This window comes from Ostrinia furnacalis, unplaced genomic scaffold, assembly GCF_004193835.3.
Source record: "Ostrinia furnacalis isolate ACB-3 unplaced genomic scaffold, ASM419383v2 OfSCF1132, whole genome shotgun sequence".
In the NCBI taxonomy this organism is placed as follows: domain Eukaryota; kingdom Metazoa; phylum Arthropoda; class Insecta; order Lepidoptera; family Crambidae; genus Ostrinia; species Ostrinia furnacalis.
This window is the reverse complement of record NW_021131371.1, coordinates 690,251-708,443: the sequence shown is the minus strand read 5'-3', so window position 1 is coordinate 708,443 and position 18,193 is coordinate 690,251. Positions and strand designations below refer to the sequence as shown.

Here is an 18,193-nt window from a genome sequence, read left to right as displayed (position 1 = left end):
TACATTGGTTTCATTGAATTTGAGCAATTTTATATTTTTTGTTTATTTAGAAAGAGCGAGTCTGCCCACAGAGAGCGAGATAGTGATACTTAGTTTGTGCTTCAAGTAGGTATTCGGAGTGTGGCCTCCATTTTTATCTGTAGCTTCATGGCTTTGAGTCGCTTTGGTTTCTATCATTTCGGCTTGATAATAAATCCAAAGAGCCAAAGAGTGATAAAAAGGATAAGTTCTTAGATAAAATGGTTTGTTCGATCACGCAACGAGAGTTAAGGCCATCAACATACAAGAAAAGAAAAGCCAGAAAACTAGGCAAAAAAGTGGTAAACATCACATTGTATTGTATCACATCATGTTCGTTATCGTTATCGTTACCACAAGTTCCGTATTTTATGTTTAATAATTAATTACAATGTCTTTGGGAGCTGACGATGACGTTTTTGACGTAAATTAAAAAATCAGTTTTGCTGTGTCAAAATTGTCAAAAATGCCCTGAAGAAGCCAGCTGTAGGGGATTGTTTTTTCAATAAATTTTAAAAACTAACATGATGAATGAAGACCTGAAGCTAATGTTAATTGATGATATTAACATAAAAATAGGTGGTGATATTAATGATTTGAGCGAAGCATTATCGCTTGAACGGGATTTGTTAGAAAGGAGAACAGCTTTGCAGAGCAGTGTAAGTGAAAAAATTCAGGATTATTTTTTTTATTTCACGAAGGATTATGATTATGTTTACAATATGAACGTTTGAATTTCAGTTAAGATTGGTTAACAATGAGGTGCCGAACAAGATATCTCTCGCTGTTGCGAAAGCTGAGTCGAATTCCACACAGATAGCAAATCTTAAGAATAGAAGTGAAACTCTCAAATTAAAAGTAAAAGACTTTCTTCAACGAACAGAACCTTTGCGCACAGAACTGGACAAAAGGTTCACCGCGATAAACCGATTAGAACATGTACTGGTTTATCTGAAATCATTTGTGAAAATAGATGACATCAGGTACGTAACATTTTCCTTCAGTAAAGAATATTTCATAATAGTTTCGCTATTCAAAATCTGAATATAATTGGACCATAATTTATAACTTCTGTATACTATACTCATTATCTTAAAATCTATAATTTGATGAACATTCTTGTATTTGAAGAAAAGCGCACACAATTATTTCATCTTCATTTTGCTTCATTGATTATATGAACATAATTTTCCCAGTTGAATATGTATTTTATGTGTAGGTATAGTTTTAAACATTGTACATTTTCAGCCGTCAAATGAAACAATGCAATGACGATGAGCAGCTAGTGCTCTGGTATGCAGAGCTCAAAGAAATGTGTATTCTATATCAAAGCGGTCACCGCGCTGCCTATGTCAAAGAATACACGCATTACTGGCACAATATTCTCAAAGATAAAATGACAAAGTAAGTTTATTTTATTCCTAAATATTTTTTCTTCTTTTTTTATCCTAATGACCAGAAAAGTTGTTTTAAATATTGATATGGAACTGCCTGCCCATTTTGTGTCTTATTGTTAATCACCAAATAAATGCATTTTTTTTCCCCCTTTTTATATCTGCAATCGACTTAGGTCATAATCAGATGTTTTGTCTTTCATTTGTTTGGGGGTATTCCAGTAAATTCTCTCCCTCGGTTTTTACTAATTCACGTAGCAATCTAGTCCAGCCTTCCAATATTCAATCCAAGCCACTAGCATCTTTGGTCCAACTGTAATATTTGCCATCTTTTCAGTCTTATGGTGGTCTTGTGGGTTTGTTCCACTAATTCTCTAGCGAGTTGGTTTGTGTGATGTTTCAGCCTTTCCTTATATTTGGTACAGTATTTGCTCACCTCCTCCCTGACTGTCGAAGCTTGTGAATGAAGGTAATTATTTTAACAATTTTAGGAGCTATGAAGACACTCTAAAGCTGATCAAGTGGCCCTTAGCAGCTGGTGCTCAAAACTCACCCCCACCGAAAGAGATATTAATTAGATTCAATAATCTTACACGCTATTTGTTCCTCATCGAAGAACCTGAGAGTGTTTCCGTAGCTAGTGTATCTGGAGAATTTGGACAAGGTAAAAACAAAAATATATCTAACCATTTTTTATAATTCTTTTACTTAACAATATTTTTGTCTTTATCTTCTTTTCCAGAGCAAGACCCTTGTCTCCCAGTGAGAATCCTATTACGTCCTTTTAAGAAAAGGTTTGCTTTCCACTTCACTGGGAGTCGACAGACTGCTCGAATCGACCGCCCCGAGTGGTTCCTGACCCAAACCCTCAACTGGATAAAACATCATCAGAACTTTGTGCGGAACAACGTCCAGCCTGTTGCTGATAAACTTGAGTTGAAGAAGATAAAGACTGTGGTATGTGTATTTTTATTATCTTCAATAGTTTTTTTGTCATTATCCATCTGTTAAAAAAATCGAAAACCAAGATCATGCAGATCTATTAAATATCTTCAGAAATACATAGAAACCACTATCACGACGACATGTCTGCTGCTGCTGCTGCTGTAATTACTTGTATTCCCACAGTAATTTATGACCGTTTTCACCATCAATCCCTAATTTTTAAGTGAGCCCTATGGGCTTTATTTTTTTAAAGGGGTCACTTAAAAATTAGGGATTGATGGTGAAAACGGACATTAGTGTTATAATTTTTACCTAAGCCAGTATAAGCTTGGGAATACATACATCATTAATATGTTTACTTCTGTTCCCACCTTAAGGCGATAGGTGAGGCAAAACTGCAAAATAGACCTCTCTTTGAATCCCTACTCCTCCTAAATGGATGATCCAAACAAGAAAAAAAAATATGTGTGAGATGTATAATATCTTAAACTAAAAAATTGTTGTTCGTTTTTTTTGTTACAACTATTAGTTTTGACAGAAAAAATTCTTAACTTTCTTCTAATTTCACCAAAGAAATTTCCTACTCCTCCTAAACGGCTGAAGCGATTTTAATGATTCTTTCACCAAATGATAGAAAATTTAATTATCTAAAAAATTGTTGTTCATTTTTTTTCAAAAATAATGTATTACGTGTCATACATTCAAAATACCCTGTAATTTCCACACGCGGGCCGCGCGAATGCGGGAGCTCAGTCTTTCACTAGCGTTCGCACGGGGAGGCTGTGTCGCACATCGGCACGCTCCGCTTCTTTGTTTTTCTATAAAGAATTTATAGCGCAGATGGTACACTCGGTACTCAAAGTAGTTCGGCGGCTGAATGAAAGTGATCTAAGTACTTACTGCGTCATTTTAAATATGTATAGGTATTATAAAATGTTTAAGATAATTTAAATACATAGGTATACAAGATGCTGATTATCTATTTTTCTAGATTTATTTGTCTGATTATCTATTTATTCTAGATTTATTATATACTTCGAGATATACATAGGTATTTTTTTGGGCTTAAATATTTTAAACTACCCTCATATTGTCAAAATGTTACATTGTAGTGGCGTTACCTCGACACACAGTATTCGTATTCGTACTTGACATGTAACTCATATAAAAATGTCTCTCAATCCGTGTTTATTTATTTTAGTTGAAATGGAACGCAAAAATCTAAAATCTTATTTTTCTCTCGATTTTACCAAAAAATAATAACGGAGAAAGTAAAGTCTTAAGTTGTATTCGATGATCAAAAATATTTTATTCAATGTTGACCGATATTTGACCAATATTTTGAATACCTGCACAGACAGACATTTACATTTAGGTAGGTACTCGTAAACACACTTAAAAACTGTTTAGAAGCTCACTTAGACACACGAATATCGTCAGCCTAACTTTCAAACTGCTCAGGTATGTCCCTTTTTGCAAACTTTACAGTAGGAAATAACTGTTTATTTTTCATAGTTATGGTACTAATTAAAGTATAATGATGTCTAATTGAAATATAATCATTCATCGCAATTTTTTTCGATCTGCGTAAATTAAAATCGAGTTAACATTCCCGTAGGCAGTTATGTTAGAATTGGCAGCGCTTCGCATCTGTATTCTGAGCGCACTTTGGTATCGGGCAGAAGCGCGGGCGCGCGGCGTGAGGCGCGTTGTCTCGCTCTAATGCTCAAGGTCGTTCGGCCATGTAATCGCCTTAATATGTAAATTGCTTTGCGTTTACAGGACGAATTCAACGACGGTCTTATAGCTTTAGCCGCTGAGCGCCTCCACACCGTACTTGGCTTGTACCACGCTCAGAACGCTAAAGGAGATTTACTCGATGCCGACGCGGCTTTCGCCCATGCTGTAGACGAAACCCTCGGATTCCATAGAGAGCTGATGCTTATTACGGAAAATGAGACCAATAATGTGTTGGCAGTGCTGACTAAAGCAGAGATCTTTGTGAAATGGCTGGCTGTGGAGAAGAAATGTGAGTACATTATATTGTTTTAAAAGGCTTTAGGATTTGTTAATTAACTGTTGGGTTTTATGTAAAGCTGTGTTTAATATTTTTAAGGCAATGTTCTCTGTGAAATGGTAAACCACTTTTAAATTCTACAAGAGCTTTTCTCATCCAAAAAGCTCTTAAAGCTAGCTAGCTAGTTCAATGAGTAAGTTCCAATAGCGTTATAAATTCATGGGACTCAAACATACTTACTTTTGTAGTGTTTGAAACATTAATATTTTTAATTCAGTTAGTAGAATTCTAATTCTCTTATAATTTTGAGTCCGCCTGCACTGGCTTTCCAACGCTTTTAAATCACTATGGAGCTCTACACAATGTAAAAATATTTATAGACAGCAACATACTGTATCACCCAACCTAATTCAAGCCCATCTACATACTTAGACGCGCTAGCAAAAATGGACGTTACGCTAATTAGCGAGCAATGAAGCGAGACGGTGGCCGCGGGCATCGGAGCCGCCGTCGACGACAGTCTTCAATCAGTGTATGTTACCAGTGATGATAAACGGCTCCGAAACGTAGCCTCTCAATATAGGCCTTAATAACCTCAAAATTGCACAGCGTGCTATGGAGAGGGCTATGCTAGGTGTTTCTTTACGAGATCGAATCAGCAATGAGATCCGTAAACGAACTAAAGTCGCTGACATAGCCCAACGGATAAGCAAGCTGAAGTGGCAATGGGCAAAGCATATAGTACGCAGACCTGACGGCCGACGGGGTAGCATGGATCTGGAATGGAGACCACGTACCGGAAAGCGCAGCGTAGGACGTCCACCCACAAGGTGAACCGACGACCTCATAAAGGCTGCGGTAAGGCGTTGGATGCAGGCCGCCACCAACCGGCCATTGTGGAAATCATTGGGGGAGGCCTATGTTCAGCAGTGGACGTCCTATATGTAGCTGAAATATTTTAGCCATTTAGTACACTTATTTGCATGTCGTGGCAGCCTTTAAGTAAGGCAACACCACAGAATGTTTGATGTATTAAGGTTATATTAGATAAGGTGTATGTTTTGTTGGCTGTCCTTAAAATAAATAAATAAATAAATAAAATGATGATATCATGCCAAATTAATTCCAAATTTCATCTACATCTACACCCATAGACGCGCTAGCAAAAATGGACGAGACACTAAGCAGCGAGCAATGGAGCGAGGCGGTGGCGGCGGGCATCGGGTCCGCCGTCGGGGCCATGGTTTGGGTCCCGCGGGGCGCCGACTGGTTCATAGCGCTGCTGAAGACTATCGAGGACCGATACGTTGTATTGCCTCAGCCGGGACACCGGTAAGTAAATAAACATAGTAGTATGTAAATAAATAGGAACAAACAAAATCACATCACCTACTCGTAACTCTTTAGAACTTGTATAGCAACTAGATAATAGGTGAACATACATGTTATGTGAGCTTAGAGTGAGATCAAACGTAAAGCTCAAGACCGAACGCGATGGAGAATTGTTGTGGACGCCCTCTGCCCCATCTAGGCGACATAGGACCATAAGTCATACATACATCTTATCCCTTAAATGGTGTTTTTGTCCGTTTTAAAGGACATGTCAAATAATTGCCTACAAAATCTAAATTAAAGCAATTTATCGACTTTCAAGGGATATTTCATTAAAAGCATGATATTTTATGTGTACTGTACCACGGGGCTGTAGTTCAATAAAAAACCGCGAATTTTAAAAATCAAGACAGTTGAAAAACTGCAACAGTAAGGTCAAGTTTTCGCTGTTGATAAATGTGGCAATACTGTGGGTATTACACTTATTCTTGTGCTTTATTGATTGTTTTTAGAATATTTACGAATAAAACTGACGATTATTGCCAAAACTGTAAAAAAATATTGTTTTTTTTTTCATTAATTTCAAGGTTACAAATGATATGTCACTTAAAACGGACAATGCCATGTATCAGTAAAAAATACTCATGTTGATTTTTAGACGTTTTTGCCCCATTTCCCCCTTTTAGGGGTTGAATTCTGAAATAATCTGAAACACGTGTTTATTCGTTTATGGATAGGAGTACTCCTGTGAAGTTTCGACTTAAATAGTGTAACTAATTTTTTTTAGCCCTACAAACTTTGGACCCCCGTTTCACCCCCTTAGGGGTAATTTTGGAAAAATCCTTTCTGATAACACCCTTAGACCCTAATAAGGAACCTACATGACAAACTTTGTGTCTTTAAACCCACCGTGTCTTTATACCCACCGGTTTGGGATTTATGTTGATATATCAGGCAGTCAGTTTCTCTTTTTATATGTCTGGGTATTTTTGATAAATGTATGTAAAATCAACAGTAAATAATCCGGATGGATTGCAGAAGGCGCTGATTATCAGGGATTCCTGTATTGTTATTAAGAAAAGTTGTTTTAGGTTTGTTTTTCTAAACTGGCAATGTCCGCCCTAAGTGACATGGTTGTAATGCTAAATAATTGGCAATGTCCGTTTCAAATGACATGTCATAACTTCTATACTAATTGAAATTTTTTCAAAAAGTAAATATTTTTTTCTTAATCTATCAAAACAATACCTAAATCCCAAATTTGACCATTTTTGAAGCAAGGGTTCAATGAGTGCCAATTTAAGGGTTATGTAGGTAACAGTTTTTAAATACGACTGTCGACCGGCTACTCAAATTATTAGTCAATCTTGGACGAACCATTGGATAGTGTATGTCTTTTGTTTGAAATGGAAAACTGTTCACAAACGAATCAAAATTGCAAATTAATAGGGCGTGAAGTATCTATTCCCATGAATCTCAAAAAATTAATAGGGTTGTCCATTATTTTCCAGATTACAATTCCTCGAACTTCAATTGGAACTGGTGGAAGAGTGGCGCGTGCGTCTGACGCAGCTGTTAAACGCTGCGGTCTCTTCACTGCGCCCTGAGACTTTCTTGACAGCTGATTCGTCGCCGCATTCGTTGACAGCTGTCATCAATGCCACGCATCACACCAGAACTACACTGATTCAGTGGGCGCATTCCTTGGTAATTTAATGCAATTTCTTTTTCTCGGCTTCAATTTAAGTCGCGCAAGTTTTCTTGATCGTATTATGTTTTTTGCCATTGGTCCGATTCAAATATCTTAGACGCCCATAATATGTCGGCTCGGTCTTACGACCCCAAGAGTACCTTTACTTTTCGTAAGTGCAAAGTCTTGGTCAAAATTGAACTTTCCATTTCATCTCCTTCCATAATGTTTCGCCCTTAAGTGTTCAAACACTGGGAATCCTGCCAAAAAAATCTAGTAGACGCTGAGAATACCCATGAGCTTACTCAATGAGCCATAAAAGAACAAAATATGCAGGTGTTACTTACAATATTTTACATTTTGCAGCATTACCTCCAACTGCATTACTACCGGCGGCAGTTCAACCACTTCACACAGCTGCAACACCTGGATAACGAGGCTCAAGAACAAGCACAGAACTCGAGCGCTGAAGAGGAGAGCGAGGCGTCCAACATTACAGGTTTGAATTACATTGCAGTAAATAGAAGTCACGATAGCTGAACGAAGGAGGTCGGACTGACCGACTCGTGATCCGAAGAACGCGGGTTCGAATCCCGCCGCTAGACTATTGTGGTGAGCCCACTTGTTACACAAGCATATTTAGCTTAGTACGAGGGGCTAACGGGAGTATTAGTAAATTGTACAATACAAATTATACAAATAATTCCTCTTTAATCGTGATTTCTTAGGGATATTGTTAGAATTATTAATTTAAATTTAATTATAATTATTAACTTATTTTCATTATTCATTAACATAAAATAATTCTTTCTCTATTTATAATTTATTTATATTGTTTACTCGATTTGTATGTTGTGTGCACTTGTTATTGGAGCTGCAACAAGGTATACTGTATAACCTGCTTTAAACGCTTTGTATGTTATGGTTGTATCCCTGTTTTGTGCACCAAACAAAAAAAATCTCGAGCCATATCAGTAGTTTCAGTAGAACAAGGTCTTTACGGTGATCAACTAAAGCGAAGAGGAGAAGAGATGCGTTTGAATGACCAATCAGACTTTTGAAATTAAGCTAAGCTGGATGTGGAAATAACGAAATCTAAATGGTCACATCTCTACTCTCCACTTAGGTGGAAACCAGGCCTATTGATCGTTTCATCCACAAAGACGTGCCCCACCAATTTTTGTAGGTGCAGGGAGTTTGATCCGAGCAATCCGAGCGTCATAATTGTAGTGTGCGATAGCGTGTACCGATAACACTCAAACATTAGTGGAAGAATGATGGGGCGCGTCTTCGTGGAGGAAACGATCTACAAGGTTATTTTTAGTATATACGAAACCTTAAAACTGTTTATTCAGAATCAGTAATAGAATCCATCGCAATATTTTTTATATCATGTTACATATTGACTAAATAATATTTACAAATCCATAATTTACGGACACCTTACTAAAATGTTCTGCGCGTATGGAAAATGTTGTCAAAGCTTAACAAACATTGCGTTGTCAACAACGAAAGTGCCACGCGCTGTACGATGTCTACACTCGCGTGCGGATAATGGGACAACAAATAAAGCTTGGAACTTCGTGAGTTTTTAAGATATCATTTTAATTTTTTTTTTATACTGATTCTAAAGATTAAAATACGTGACACGTGTTTCGGCTTTCGTATATACAAAAAATAACCTTGTATAATAGGTGAAATAAGAAATAAGGCAACGTTTTTAAGTTTTTATTACGTTTTTATTTATTTATTATTTATGATTTAATTTTTAAATTCATCATCATCAGGTAATTTAGACTCCACTGCAGGAAGGCGACCCTCTAATGTACCAGAAGACAAAGGTAGGATTTGTCCTTTTTATTTTATTTTTTGCTTTGAATGTATTTTTATTAAATTTTATAGTTAAAATGGTATCTCTTTTCAAATGACCAAGAGAGGACTCCGTATTTATATGAGATTGATGTCACCGGCACACACTGTGACATACAAATGTCATTTAGGCAATGAGAACCTTAAAATTACTTACATAAAGTTTATTTTTCTTCCAGTTGACCTTGACGATCTAGCTAAAAAGAGGCCTACGTTGAAGGAAGTCGAACTTCATGCCAAGAAGCTAGCAATGAAATTTGTAGAGAAATCATACTCACTGATGAGTGACTTGCCGCCAGTTGAAATACAAGTAAGTAAAAAAAGGTTATTTGATGTTATATCAGTAAAATTAAATAAGGGATCGGATTACCACCAACTATTGAGATACTTTATATGAAATGTTAAAACGCTATTCTTTATGGTTTGTGTTGTACCAACTTTCGACGTCAAATGCACCTGCGAAATGCACATTCTGCGTCAAACCCTAATGAATAACATACTCGTACATAAGCATTGTCATATTTGCGAGATTTATTTACTGACTAGAGGTCGTGGGTTCGATTCCCGCTTAATACAAACATTTGTGTGCATAATCATATTACGTTTGTATTGGTCTGGATTATGTTACACAACTCACTGTCTAGTAGTAGCAGCTTTGCTTAGTTTGGGACTAGATATAGCGTAAAATGTCCAAGATACTAATTTATTTACCTCTACTACGGGACTATTCCCACCTCTCGTTCCCACCACTGCAACTCCTGTGTAGCCAGGATCTACAGCTTCACCGCCATAAAAACCCAACCAATGAAGGTCAAGTTTGTCCCGGGACAAAGTTAAACTGTCATTGGACCCGTAACGAAATTAATCAGAAGAACATAGGAGGAGTCCGAAATTAAGGTTCGACTTCCTTCCATTGTAAAGCGGATAACAGGTGGCAAAGGTTTAAAACCTTTAAGAAAAGATTATGCACCACGGACAATAAATATGAATTAAGGGGGCCTATCTTATGAGCAATTATTTATTTACCTCTAATATATTTTTCTAGATCCCCGATTTCACCGGCCGTTCGTCATCTCCCATAGCAAGCATGGTGATAACCACGACAATGCCAGAGAATCCGGACGCTGAGGATGCCGGCGTTTTCGGCGAAGCCCCGAGCTTGCTAGCTCGGCTTCGAGACAGCGGTCTGGCGGACTTGTCTGAACATATACTGCTGGAGTTCAAAGCCGGGTTGAGGGATTACAAGAAGTTGGCGTGAGTGTTTATTTCATAGTCGAAAGTAGGGATTTGAATCGTGATTTTGGCGGTGATGTTGAAAATGATTTTTTAATTAATTGATTGACAGTCAAACTTTTAAGTGGGCATGCCTTCTCGTATAAGCGTCAGTATCCACGGCAGCGTAGCGTACTAGACGCGTATTCGTCATTAAACGCTTGTTGTTATAAGTCGAATAAAATAATTAGCATAGTGACGTGTAAAGTACGGCCATCGAGAAGCGATACCAAATGTAAACAAACCCAATGTCATGGATGAACCCGTCTGACTTTGACATATTTTGGCGGGAGAACGAGACATTACGACAAATACACAATATGGGAAGAGAGAATATATTGTCAACTCGACAGTCGTATCGACCTTTTGTATCACTGCTAGTTGGCCGTACTTTAGTACGCTACGTTGCTGTAGACAATGACGCTCTTTTGTGTTTATTCTAGACAGTTGGGTTGGGCACCGTTCTTCAACCTTTCTGTGATTTACATTAGTAAAAGTTCTCATTACTCGAATTGTCACTTGTATTAATTGGTATCTTCTACCCACATCAATATTGTGCTTGTGTTGTTACTGTTGGTGTCCCGAATGAATTAAATTTCATCATCATCATCATCATTTCAGCCACAGGACGTCCACTGCTGAACATAGGCCTCCCCCAATGACTTCCACATCGCACGGTTGGTAGCGGCCTGCATCCAGCGCCTTCCCGCTACCTTTATCAGGTCGTCGGTCCACCTTGTGGGTGGACGTCCTACGCTGCGTTTTCCGGTACGTGGCCTCCATTCCAGAACCTTGCTGCCCCATCGGCCGTCAGTTCTGCGTACTATGTGCCCAGCCCACTGCCACTTCAGCTTGCTGATCCGTCGGGCTATGTCAGCGACTTTAGTTCGTTTACGGATCTCCTCATTTCTGATTCGATCTCGTAAAGAAACTGCTATGGAGAGGGCTATGCTCGGAATTAAATTTATGTATCTTTATTCCCAGCTGGCACGCGTGTCTAGTAGTAGAAGAGATGGCTTTAAGCGTATCTGCGCCGCTATGCCGACCGCTGGCAGCGCTATGCGCACGGTTGGCGGCAGCCTCGGCACGCTTAGCACCCGCGTTAGCCGCCCGATTACGCGCGCGGCTGGCTAATGACGTCGATCAGTACATATTCGAGGTGAGGCTTCTTATAGGTCATTGACCCCATTGAATGGTGGATTGTGAAGAAACAATAGCGAACCAAAGCGAACATTGTTCGGCTTCCATACGGCTAGCACGAAAAACTTTCGAGTTTGAATCGTTCGCGTATTCGAATCGCCATCTAAACATTTAGTACGAAAACTACAACAGCGCCCTTGTGAACGTGTCGTAAAGTGAACTTGGTATGAGAAATGGCACGAAACTTATTTTGAGCATCAAAATTGTCACATTATCGTTTAATTCGAAGTTTGAGTATCGAATTTTGTCGTACATCCATCTTCATCATCCATCGCCATCTCTTCTACTACTAGACACGCGTGTCTAGTAGTAGAAGAGATGGCTTTAAGCGTATCTGCGCCGCTATGCCGACCGCTGGCAGCGCTATGCGCACGGTTGGCGGCAGCCTCGGCACGCTTAGCACCCGCGTTAGCCGCCCGATTACGCTCGCGGCTGGCTAATGACGTCGACCAGTACATTTTCGAGGTGAGGCTTCTTACAGGTCATTGACCCCATTGAATGGTGGATTGTGAAGAAACAATAGCGAATCAAAGCGAACATTGTTCGGCTTCCATACGGCTAGCACGAAAAACTTTCGAGTTTGAATCGTTCGCGTATTCGAATCGCCATCTAAACATTTAGTACGAAAACTACAACAGCGCCCTTGTGAACGTGTCGTAAAGTGAACTTGGTATGAGAAATGGTGGCACGAAACTTATTTTGAGCATCAAAATTGTCACATTATCGTTTAATTCGAAGATTGAGTATCGAATTTTGTCGAATACGCAAACGATTCGAACTTCAAAGTTTTTCGTGCTAGCCGTACCGAATACACAAGTAATAACGGTGAACCCAAGCTCGTGAGTGCACAAAACTAAGAGCAAGATGAAGCTACTTCATTTCATCTGCTCTTTACCTCTGCTTAAATCAAATGACCCTGATATGGCTTAGCTAAATGCTTAGTTACTGGCTACGGCAGCCTCGGGTCGCCTGGCTAACGACGTCGATCAGTACATCTTTGAGGTGAGACTCGAAGTCAGTGAGGTCATTGAACCTTAAACGTGGAGAGACTAGTGTGATGGCGAATCGAAGCGAGCATTGTTCGGCTCCTAAAGCTACCATCATAATTTGTTACAGGAGGTGGTACTAGAAAGGTGGTTCAATACTGGAGGCACGCTGCAGTTTACTCACGACGTGAAGAGGAATCTCGTGCCTGCGTTTGCGCCGCCTAACAAAAGCGCGTCGCACTGCAACCACTTGCCAAAGTGAGTTCTTACTAGAAATATACAGATACTATTATTTCACAAATCTATTCTTTGCAAATTAAGACAAAAACCCAGCAGTTATTAAAAACATTTCCATTCTGTTCTTACGAATAAGTACGGCAATCTATCAAGTTGTAGTAGGTAGGTATGCATGCTACAAAAATGCATGAATTGAAAAACATTATTTACTCTCCACAAACAAGTAATGATAGTACAACATTGGGCGTGGACTACATAAGAATGAACTGTTAAACAGTTAATATTTTTGTTATTTATTCTCGATTTAACCTTTCCAGACTCCTCGACGCGTGCAAACTCCTCAACATGGATTATGACGATGCGCGTCGCCTCAAAAACAACTTGTCCAAACATACTCAAATCGGAGCCGAGAGTTTGAACAACCAAGGCATACACAATATACAGCTTAACGAAGCGAAACAGATTCTCAGCCAAAGGACTGATCTATGTGACCCGACGGCGCCGAGCGTGGTCATGGAAATGTTCTGAAGTTTCGAAGGGGGCGGCTTCTAAATTCGGTCTCTAAGCAAAGTTAAGGAGCGCTGTGTTCAGGTGAGCGTAGATAGAATGTTGGAATAGTGAATGTAGTTAGACGACTTTTGAGTAACGGTGACATTTTTAAAACAAATGCTGCCACATGTGCCTTCACTTTGCAGCAGAAATGATTTACTTTTTTGTTATCTGTAACAAAATAGCGACAAATCTAAATCAATGATCAAAATATTCATGAGCGAATATTTCGCATATTATATGAATGGAAATAAACATTTTTCTGGGTTTAAAAATGTGCGTTTTATACATTCCATGAAAGTTGTCTGCTATATTAAAATTGAAATGACTGAATTGAATCGGTGCTCCAAGGACTTGTCTATGGTAAGGATTGCCTTATCTATGGCCACCTTATTGTGACTTAGAAGACCCAATTTGGATAAGACCTCCTCCTTCGTAACTATATTTATAAGATATTAATCTTTATGATATTTATTACATGTAAGCACATATTTGTATGTAATATAATTATATACATTTTATATTTTTTTATCGTTTTGTTGATTATTTATTATTTTTTGTTTCACGTTTTTAAAATAAAAGTTTTTTTTCGTTACAAAAGTTTTTATTTAACATATTACATTTTATAATAAAAAATATGTAACTTATTTATAAGAAAACATAACTATAATCGTCATCATAGCCGTGTAATCATCAATTTAATCGTACTAAATGTCTATACACTATCAGTATTATATTTAAAGATTAGGAAAATTAATGTTCCACACTCAATCTACATAGCAAATTCAATGTTACCAGTATCAAAATATTACTTAAAATCATTCAAATGGCACTAGTGCATATTGGAATGAAGTGTATTCGCAAAATACTTACAAATAAAATTGTTCACAGCCCTCCATGTTTTATTTTTAAGTCAAAATTACGTGAACAAAGTTTATAAATGCTACTGAACATAAATTTTACAGTTAATTTAACTCTAATAACGAACGAATAGTAATCTCATTTCTTGTCTATCTTTGAAGGGAACATCAGTGAAGTATTTACAGATATACAGTAATAAAAAATAATACTTTCCTATTAAGATCTTAGTTTTACTACATCAAATCTAATTGTACAGTCTAGTCGGCAAAACAATAAATATAAAAATATTGTCAAATCGCAATCGACAAATTGCCTTAAGGTTACAAAACCTCAAAGTATAAATTACACTCAAATAAATATACATGTAAGTTCACACTTTTGAGAATTCTCCATAACATTACTATCACAAAGCACTGGCTGTGGATTCATGGAATCGCCAATATTAACATCTAATTGTTCAATGCATCAAATACTTAGTTTTTGTACTACATTACATAACGCGACCATCTGCGAGAGCCTTGCATTTCTGTTTTAACAATCTCTCTGTCCTCGTCACGCGTGTATTTTTTCATATTGTAACCCTGTTTCGTCTTTTGTCTTTGTCTACAACTTGACTTCAGCGTTGACGGACTTGTTGTTGGCAGCCTCTACTTCTTGCTGTTTCTTTGGGTCCTCCGTTGTGTTGTTCCACCACTGTTCGTCACCGGACGCCCACGCGACGAATACCAAGTTTGTCACGATGAAAACTGCGAGCGCAATCCAGAAGACTAATCTCCATTGGACTAGTGTGCTCTGTAAAAAACAATAGAAAGGTTAGTTATATTAGGTTTATTTATACAGAAGTGATCTCTACATAATTTTTGTTTATAGAAATAAGATTTCTTCAATGGCTTTTTTGGCTGCTGCTTCAATTGCTTGTTCAATACGGCTTGTAATGCTAAGTAGATGTAAATTGCAAGGTACTGCTTGAAATGAAAGATGAATATCAAGAACAAGAAGTAAATGTCTGCATCAGAACATCTAATAAGAGTTTATTATTGCATCTTTTTAATTATGTCTTTGTAACTTGTAACGCACGCGCTTATAACTGCTTAGAACTAGCGCACATTGCTTACATTAAATCGATCGCCTAAATTAATTAATTGATTTTGGTTTACAAACTTACATCTGGCGTCAAAAGTCCAACCAAGTACGGCGCAATGATGCCAGTAATCGCTCCGATGCCATTGACTATCGCCATGATGGTGCCAGCGTAGTTGCCACTCAGGTCCAGTGCGTTGACCTTCATGCCAGGGTAGAAGGCGCCCATGAGACCCATGGATGCGGTGAACAGGATCACCACAGCTTCGGTGTTGCAGCCGGAGTATGATGCCAGGATCATGCAGATGCCAGGGCCGACTGACGCTGGAATTGAAAGATACATAAATATTGGGCTTAAAAAAATAATACTCGTAAGCATCATTTAATAACAGAATTTATTTTTCATTGGCACTTTGAGACACCATACTTGCTTGAATTTGTTCTGTTGAACTTTCAGGTGGGATAGACCCATCCAGAACTAAGTGACATAGAAGAAAAACTAAAACTAGAGAACCAAACCAATGGATGTGTCATTGAAAGATCCAAAAACACCTCCAAAAAGATATGATATCATATCATATAGCATTGATATCTATGCTCTACTTCACTGTTTTCAGAATGTTTCTTTCAACAATAAGAAGTTTACCATCGGTACTTTGTCATTTATCTGGCAGCAGCAGTCAAAAATACCGATCGGCACGTTATTCACTTATTTTCTTCTAGACTTCTAAATCTTCCTTACCGATAGTAGTAAAAGTCTTCCTGGCATTGGTGACAGTGAGCCAGTTCCTCTTCACTATCTTATCGCAGAGCCAGCCGAATATGATGGAGCTGATCCACATGACAGCATATGGCAAGGCAGCTAAGGTTCCAGTGCGATGGATGTCAAACTTCAGAACGCCAGTCATGTACTTGGGCAAGTCGGTCACCATCGTGAAGTAGCCGTAGTCGTGGCCGATCTGAAAAAAATATATGGGTAAATGAGACTGCTGCAGTTAATAACGTAGTATTGTTTAACCGCTGCAACTCCGGTGTAGCCAGACCAAAGACCAAGACCAAACCGCATAAAAATGCATCAGTTTATCGGTGATCAGGCTGTGCTGATAATCTAATGGAGACTCAATAACACAAAAGTACATGGAATAAAGCCCGATGTAATTATATACAATTAAAATGAGGTCTAAGCTATAATATTATGATTTTAAATATAAAATTTATTAAATTATTGACAGAAACAAGTTAGAAAATTATCATATAAAGGTCATCTAAAGAAAATCTTGTTCAGCCCTGATCTGATAAATAAAGAGCACTTAGATAAAAAATTGTGCCCTTACATGTATAATTGCCTTAATCATTAATAAATATTACACTAAATATCGGATTAAACTCTCGTTTATTCATAAAGATATTCTCACCTGAGCACACACAAGAGCCCAAAGAGGAACAGACATGAAGATGGCCTTCCATGGTATAGAAGATGGCTGGCTGTTGTGATGTCTTCCGAGAGCCTCTTCTAGATATTTCTTTTCTTTGTCCGAAATGAAAGGATGAGATTCAGGGTCATTGTAACAGAGGATCGCCTGTAAAATAAAGGATGATTAAAAATTGGCTTAATATTTGTTGCTATATCTTTGTACTAGCTTTCCGCCCGCGGCTTCGCCCGCGTGGAATTTTGTCTGTCACAGAAAAACTTTATCGCGCGCGTCCCTGTTTCAAAAACCGGGATAAAAACTATCCTATGTTCTTTCCCGGGACTCAAACTATCTCTATGCCAAATTTCATCAAAATCGGTTGCGAGGTTTAAGCGGGAAAGCGTAACAGACAGACAGACAGACAGAGTTACTTTCGCATTTATAATATTATAGTTGGGATTAAGATTTACTGTAATTTTGATTTTATCTTCTTGGTTAAAACTCATTAAAACTCATTTATTTCTGTAAATAGGCTTAAAAAAGCACTTTTACACGTCCCAGTATTAACCCTACCACTGCTTCAGGACAATAAATGGGCCAGTGCTGAGAAGAAGCAGCGCAAGAAACTCAGTCACTATTGTCAGCCTCTTTTTCAAAGGTTTACATGCTTTAAAATGTACAAAGTTATAAATATTTATGCGAGCTAGGCAGTANAAATTTTATTGCTCATATCTTAGACGAACTGTCCACTCGCTAACAGCTATCCTACGAACATTTCTGAGCTCTTGCTGGATGTCGATACCAGTCAAATGACGATTTCGTAGAGAAGTTGACATGAAAAAACGGTTTTCCCTCTGCGATGTGCACCGGCAATGTTCAGAACTTGGTCTCGGGATAAAGCCACCAGTCTCCCGAAAGCGTCTTAAAACTTTCGAAACCCAGGACTGGCTTATGTGGAGCTGACGTGCGACAGCCCTCTGGCTGAGCCCTTCTTGCAATAGTGCAACGATTTGTGCTGCTTCTGAAGGTGTAGAATCCCAGGTAAAGTGTCAAAATAAGCGGAGATGTGTATGGATCAACGTGTGAAAGCAAAAATCCGAAAACACTTGCTTTTATGGGGGGTAAATAGGCCGCAACTCGCGACGTATCAAACAGTTGATACATGTCTTTTTCCTTACTTCTTTACATCAGCCGGGATATCTTTTTAAATTCTGGTGTGATTTAAATGAATTTGGTATCAATTTAAAGTTAAAAGTTTAATCTTTAAAATGGTGCTACTTTTTTAGTTACTAACAAATTCGTTAGTACACAAGATCGCGTGGAAACAACTT

The 18,193-nt window shown here is 38.2% G+C and overlaps 2 protein-coding genes across 4 annotated transcripts in view; one reads left to right on the top strand and one right to left on the bottom strand.

The window, feature by feature from the left end:
* The first annotated feature begins 459 nt into the window (after nucleotides 1-459).
* Nucleotides 460-13,934, top strand: Rint1 (RAD50 interactor 1). The gene is made up of 15 exons (XM_028302578.1): nucleotides 460-677; nucleotides 760-1,001; nucleotides 1,267-1,422; nucleotides 1,904-2,076; nucleotides 2,155-2,369; nucleotides 4,140-4,386; nucleotides 5,529-5,706; nucleotides 7,218-7,413; nucleotides 7,763-7,895; nucleotides 9,184-9,237; nucleotides 9,445-9,575; nucleotides 10,311-10,519; nucleotides 11,522-11,696; nucleotides 12,854-12,981; nucleotides 13,278-13,934. The coding sequence occupies exons 1-15, from the start codon at nucleotides 543-545 to the stop codon at nucleotides 13,486-13,488; spliced, it is 2,583 nt and encodes an 860-aa protein (XP_028158379.1). The 5' UTR covers nucleotides 460-542; the 3' UTR covers nucleotides 13,489-13,934.
* Nucleotides 13,935-14,426: 492 nt separating this feature from the next.
* The window catches only part of LOC114351387 (putative inorganic phosphate cotransporter), a 35,406-nt gene continuing 31,639 nt past the window's right edge, over nucleotides 14,427-18,193 (bottom strand). For all 3 annotated transcript variants that reach the window (XM_028302580.1, XM_028302579.1, XM_028302581.1), the window contains 4 exons: nucleotides 16,866-17,030; nucleotides 16,193-16,409; nucleotides 15,536-15,774; nucleotides 14,427-15,162 (listed from right to left, as the gene is read on the bottom strand). In XM_028302580.1, coding sequence (XP_028158381.1) covers nucleotides 14,974-15,162; nucleotides 15,536-15,774; nucleotides 16,193-16,409; nucleotides 16,866-17,030 — 810 coding nt within the window. In that variant the 3' untranslated portion in view covers nucleotides 14,427-14,973. The remainder of the gene's footprint in view (nucleotides 15,163-15,535; nucleotides 15,775-16,192; nucleotides 16,410-16,865; nucleotides 17,031-18,193) is intronic.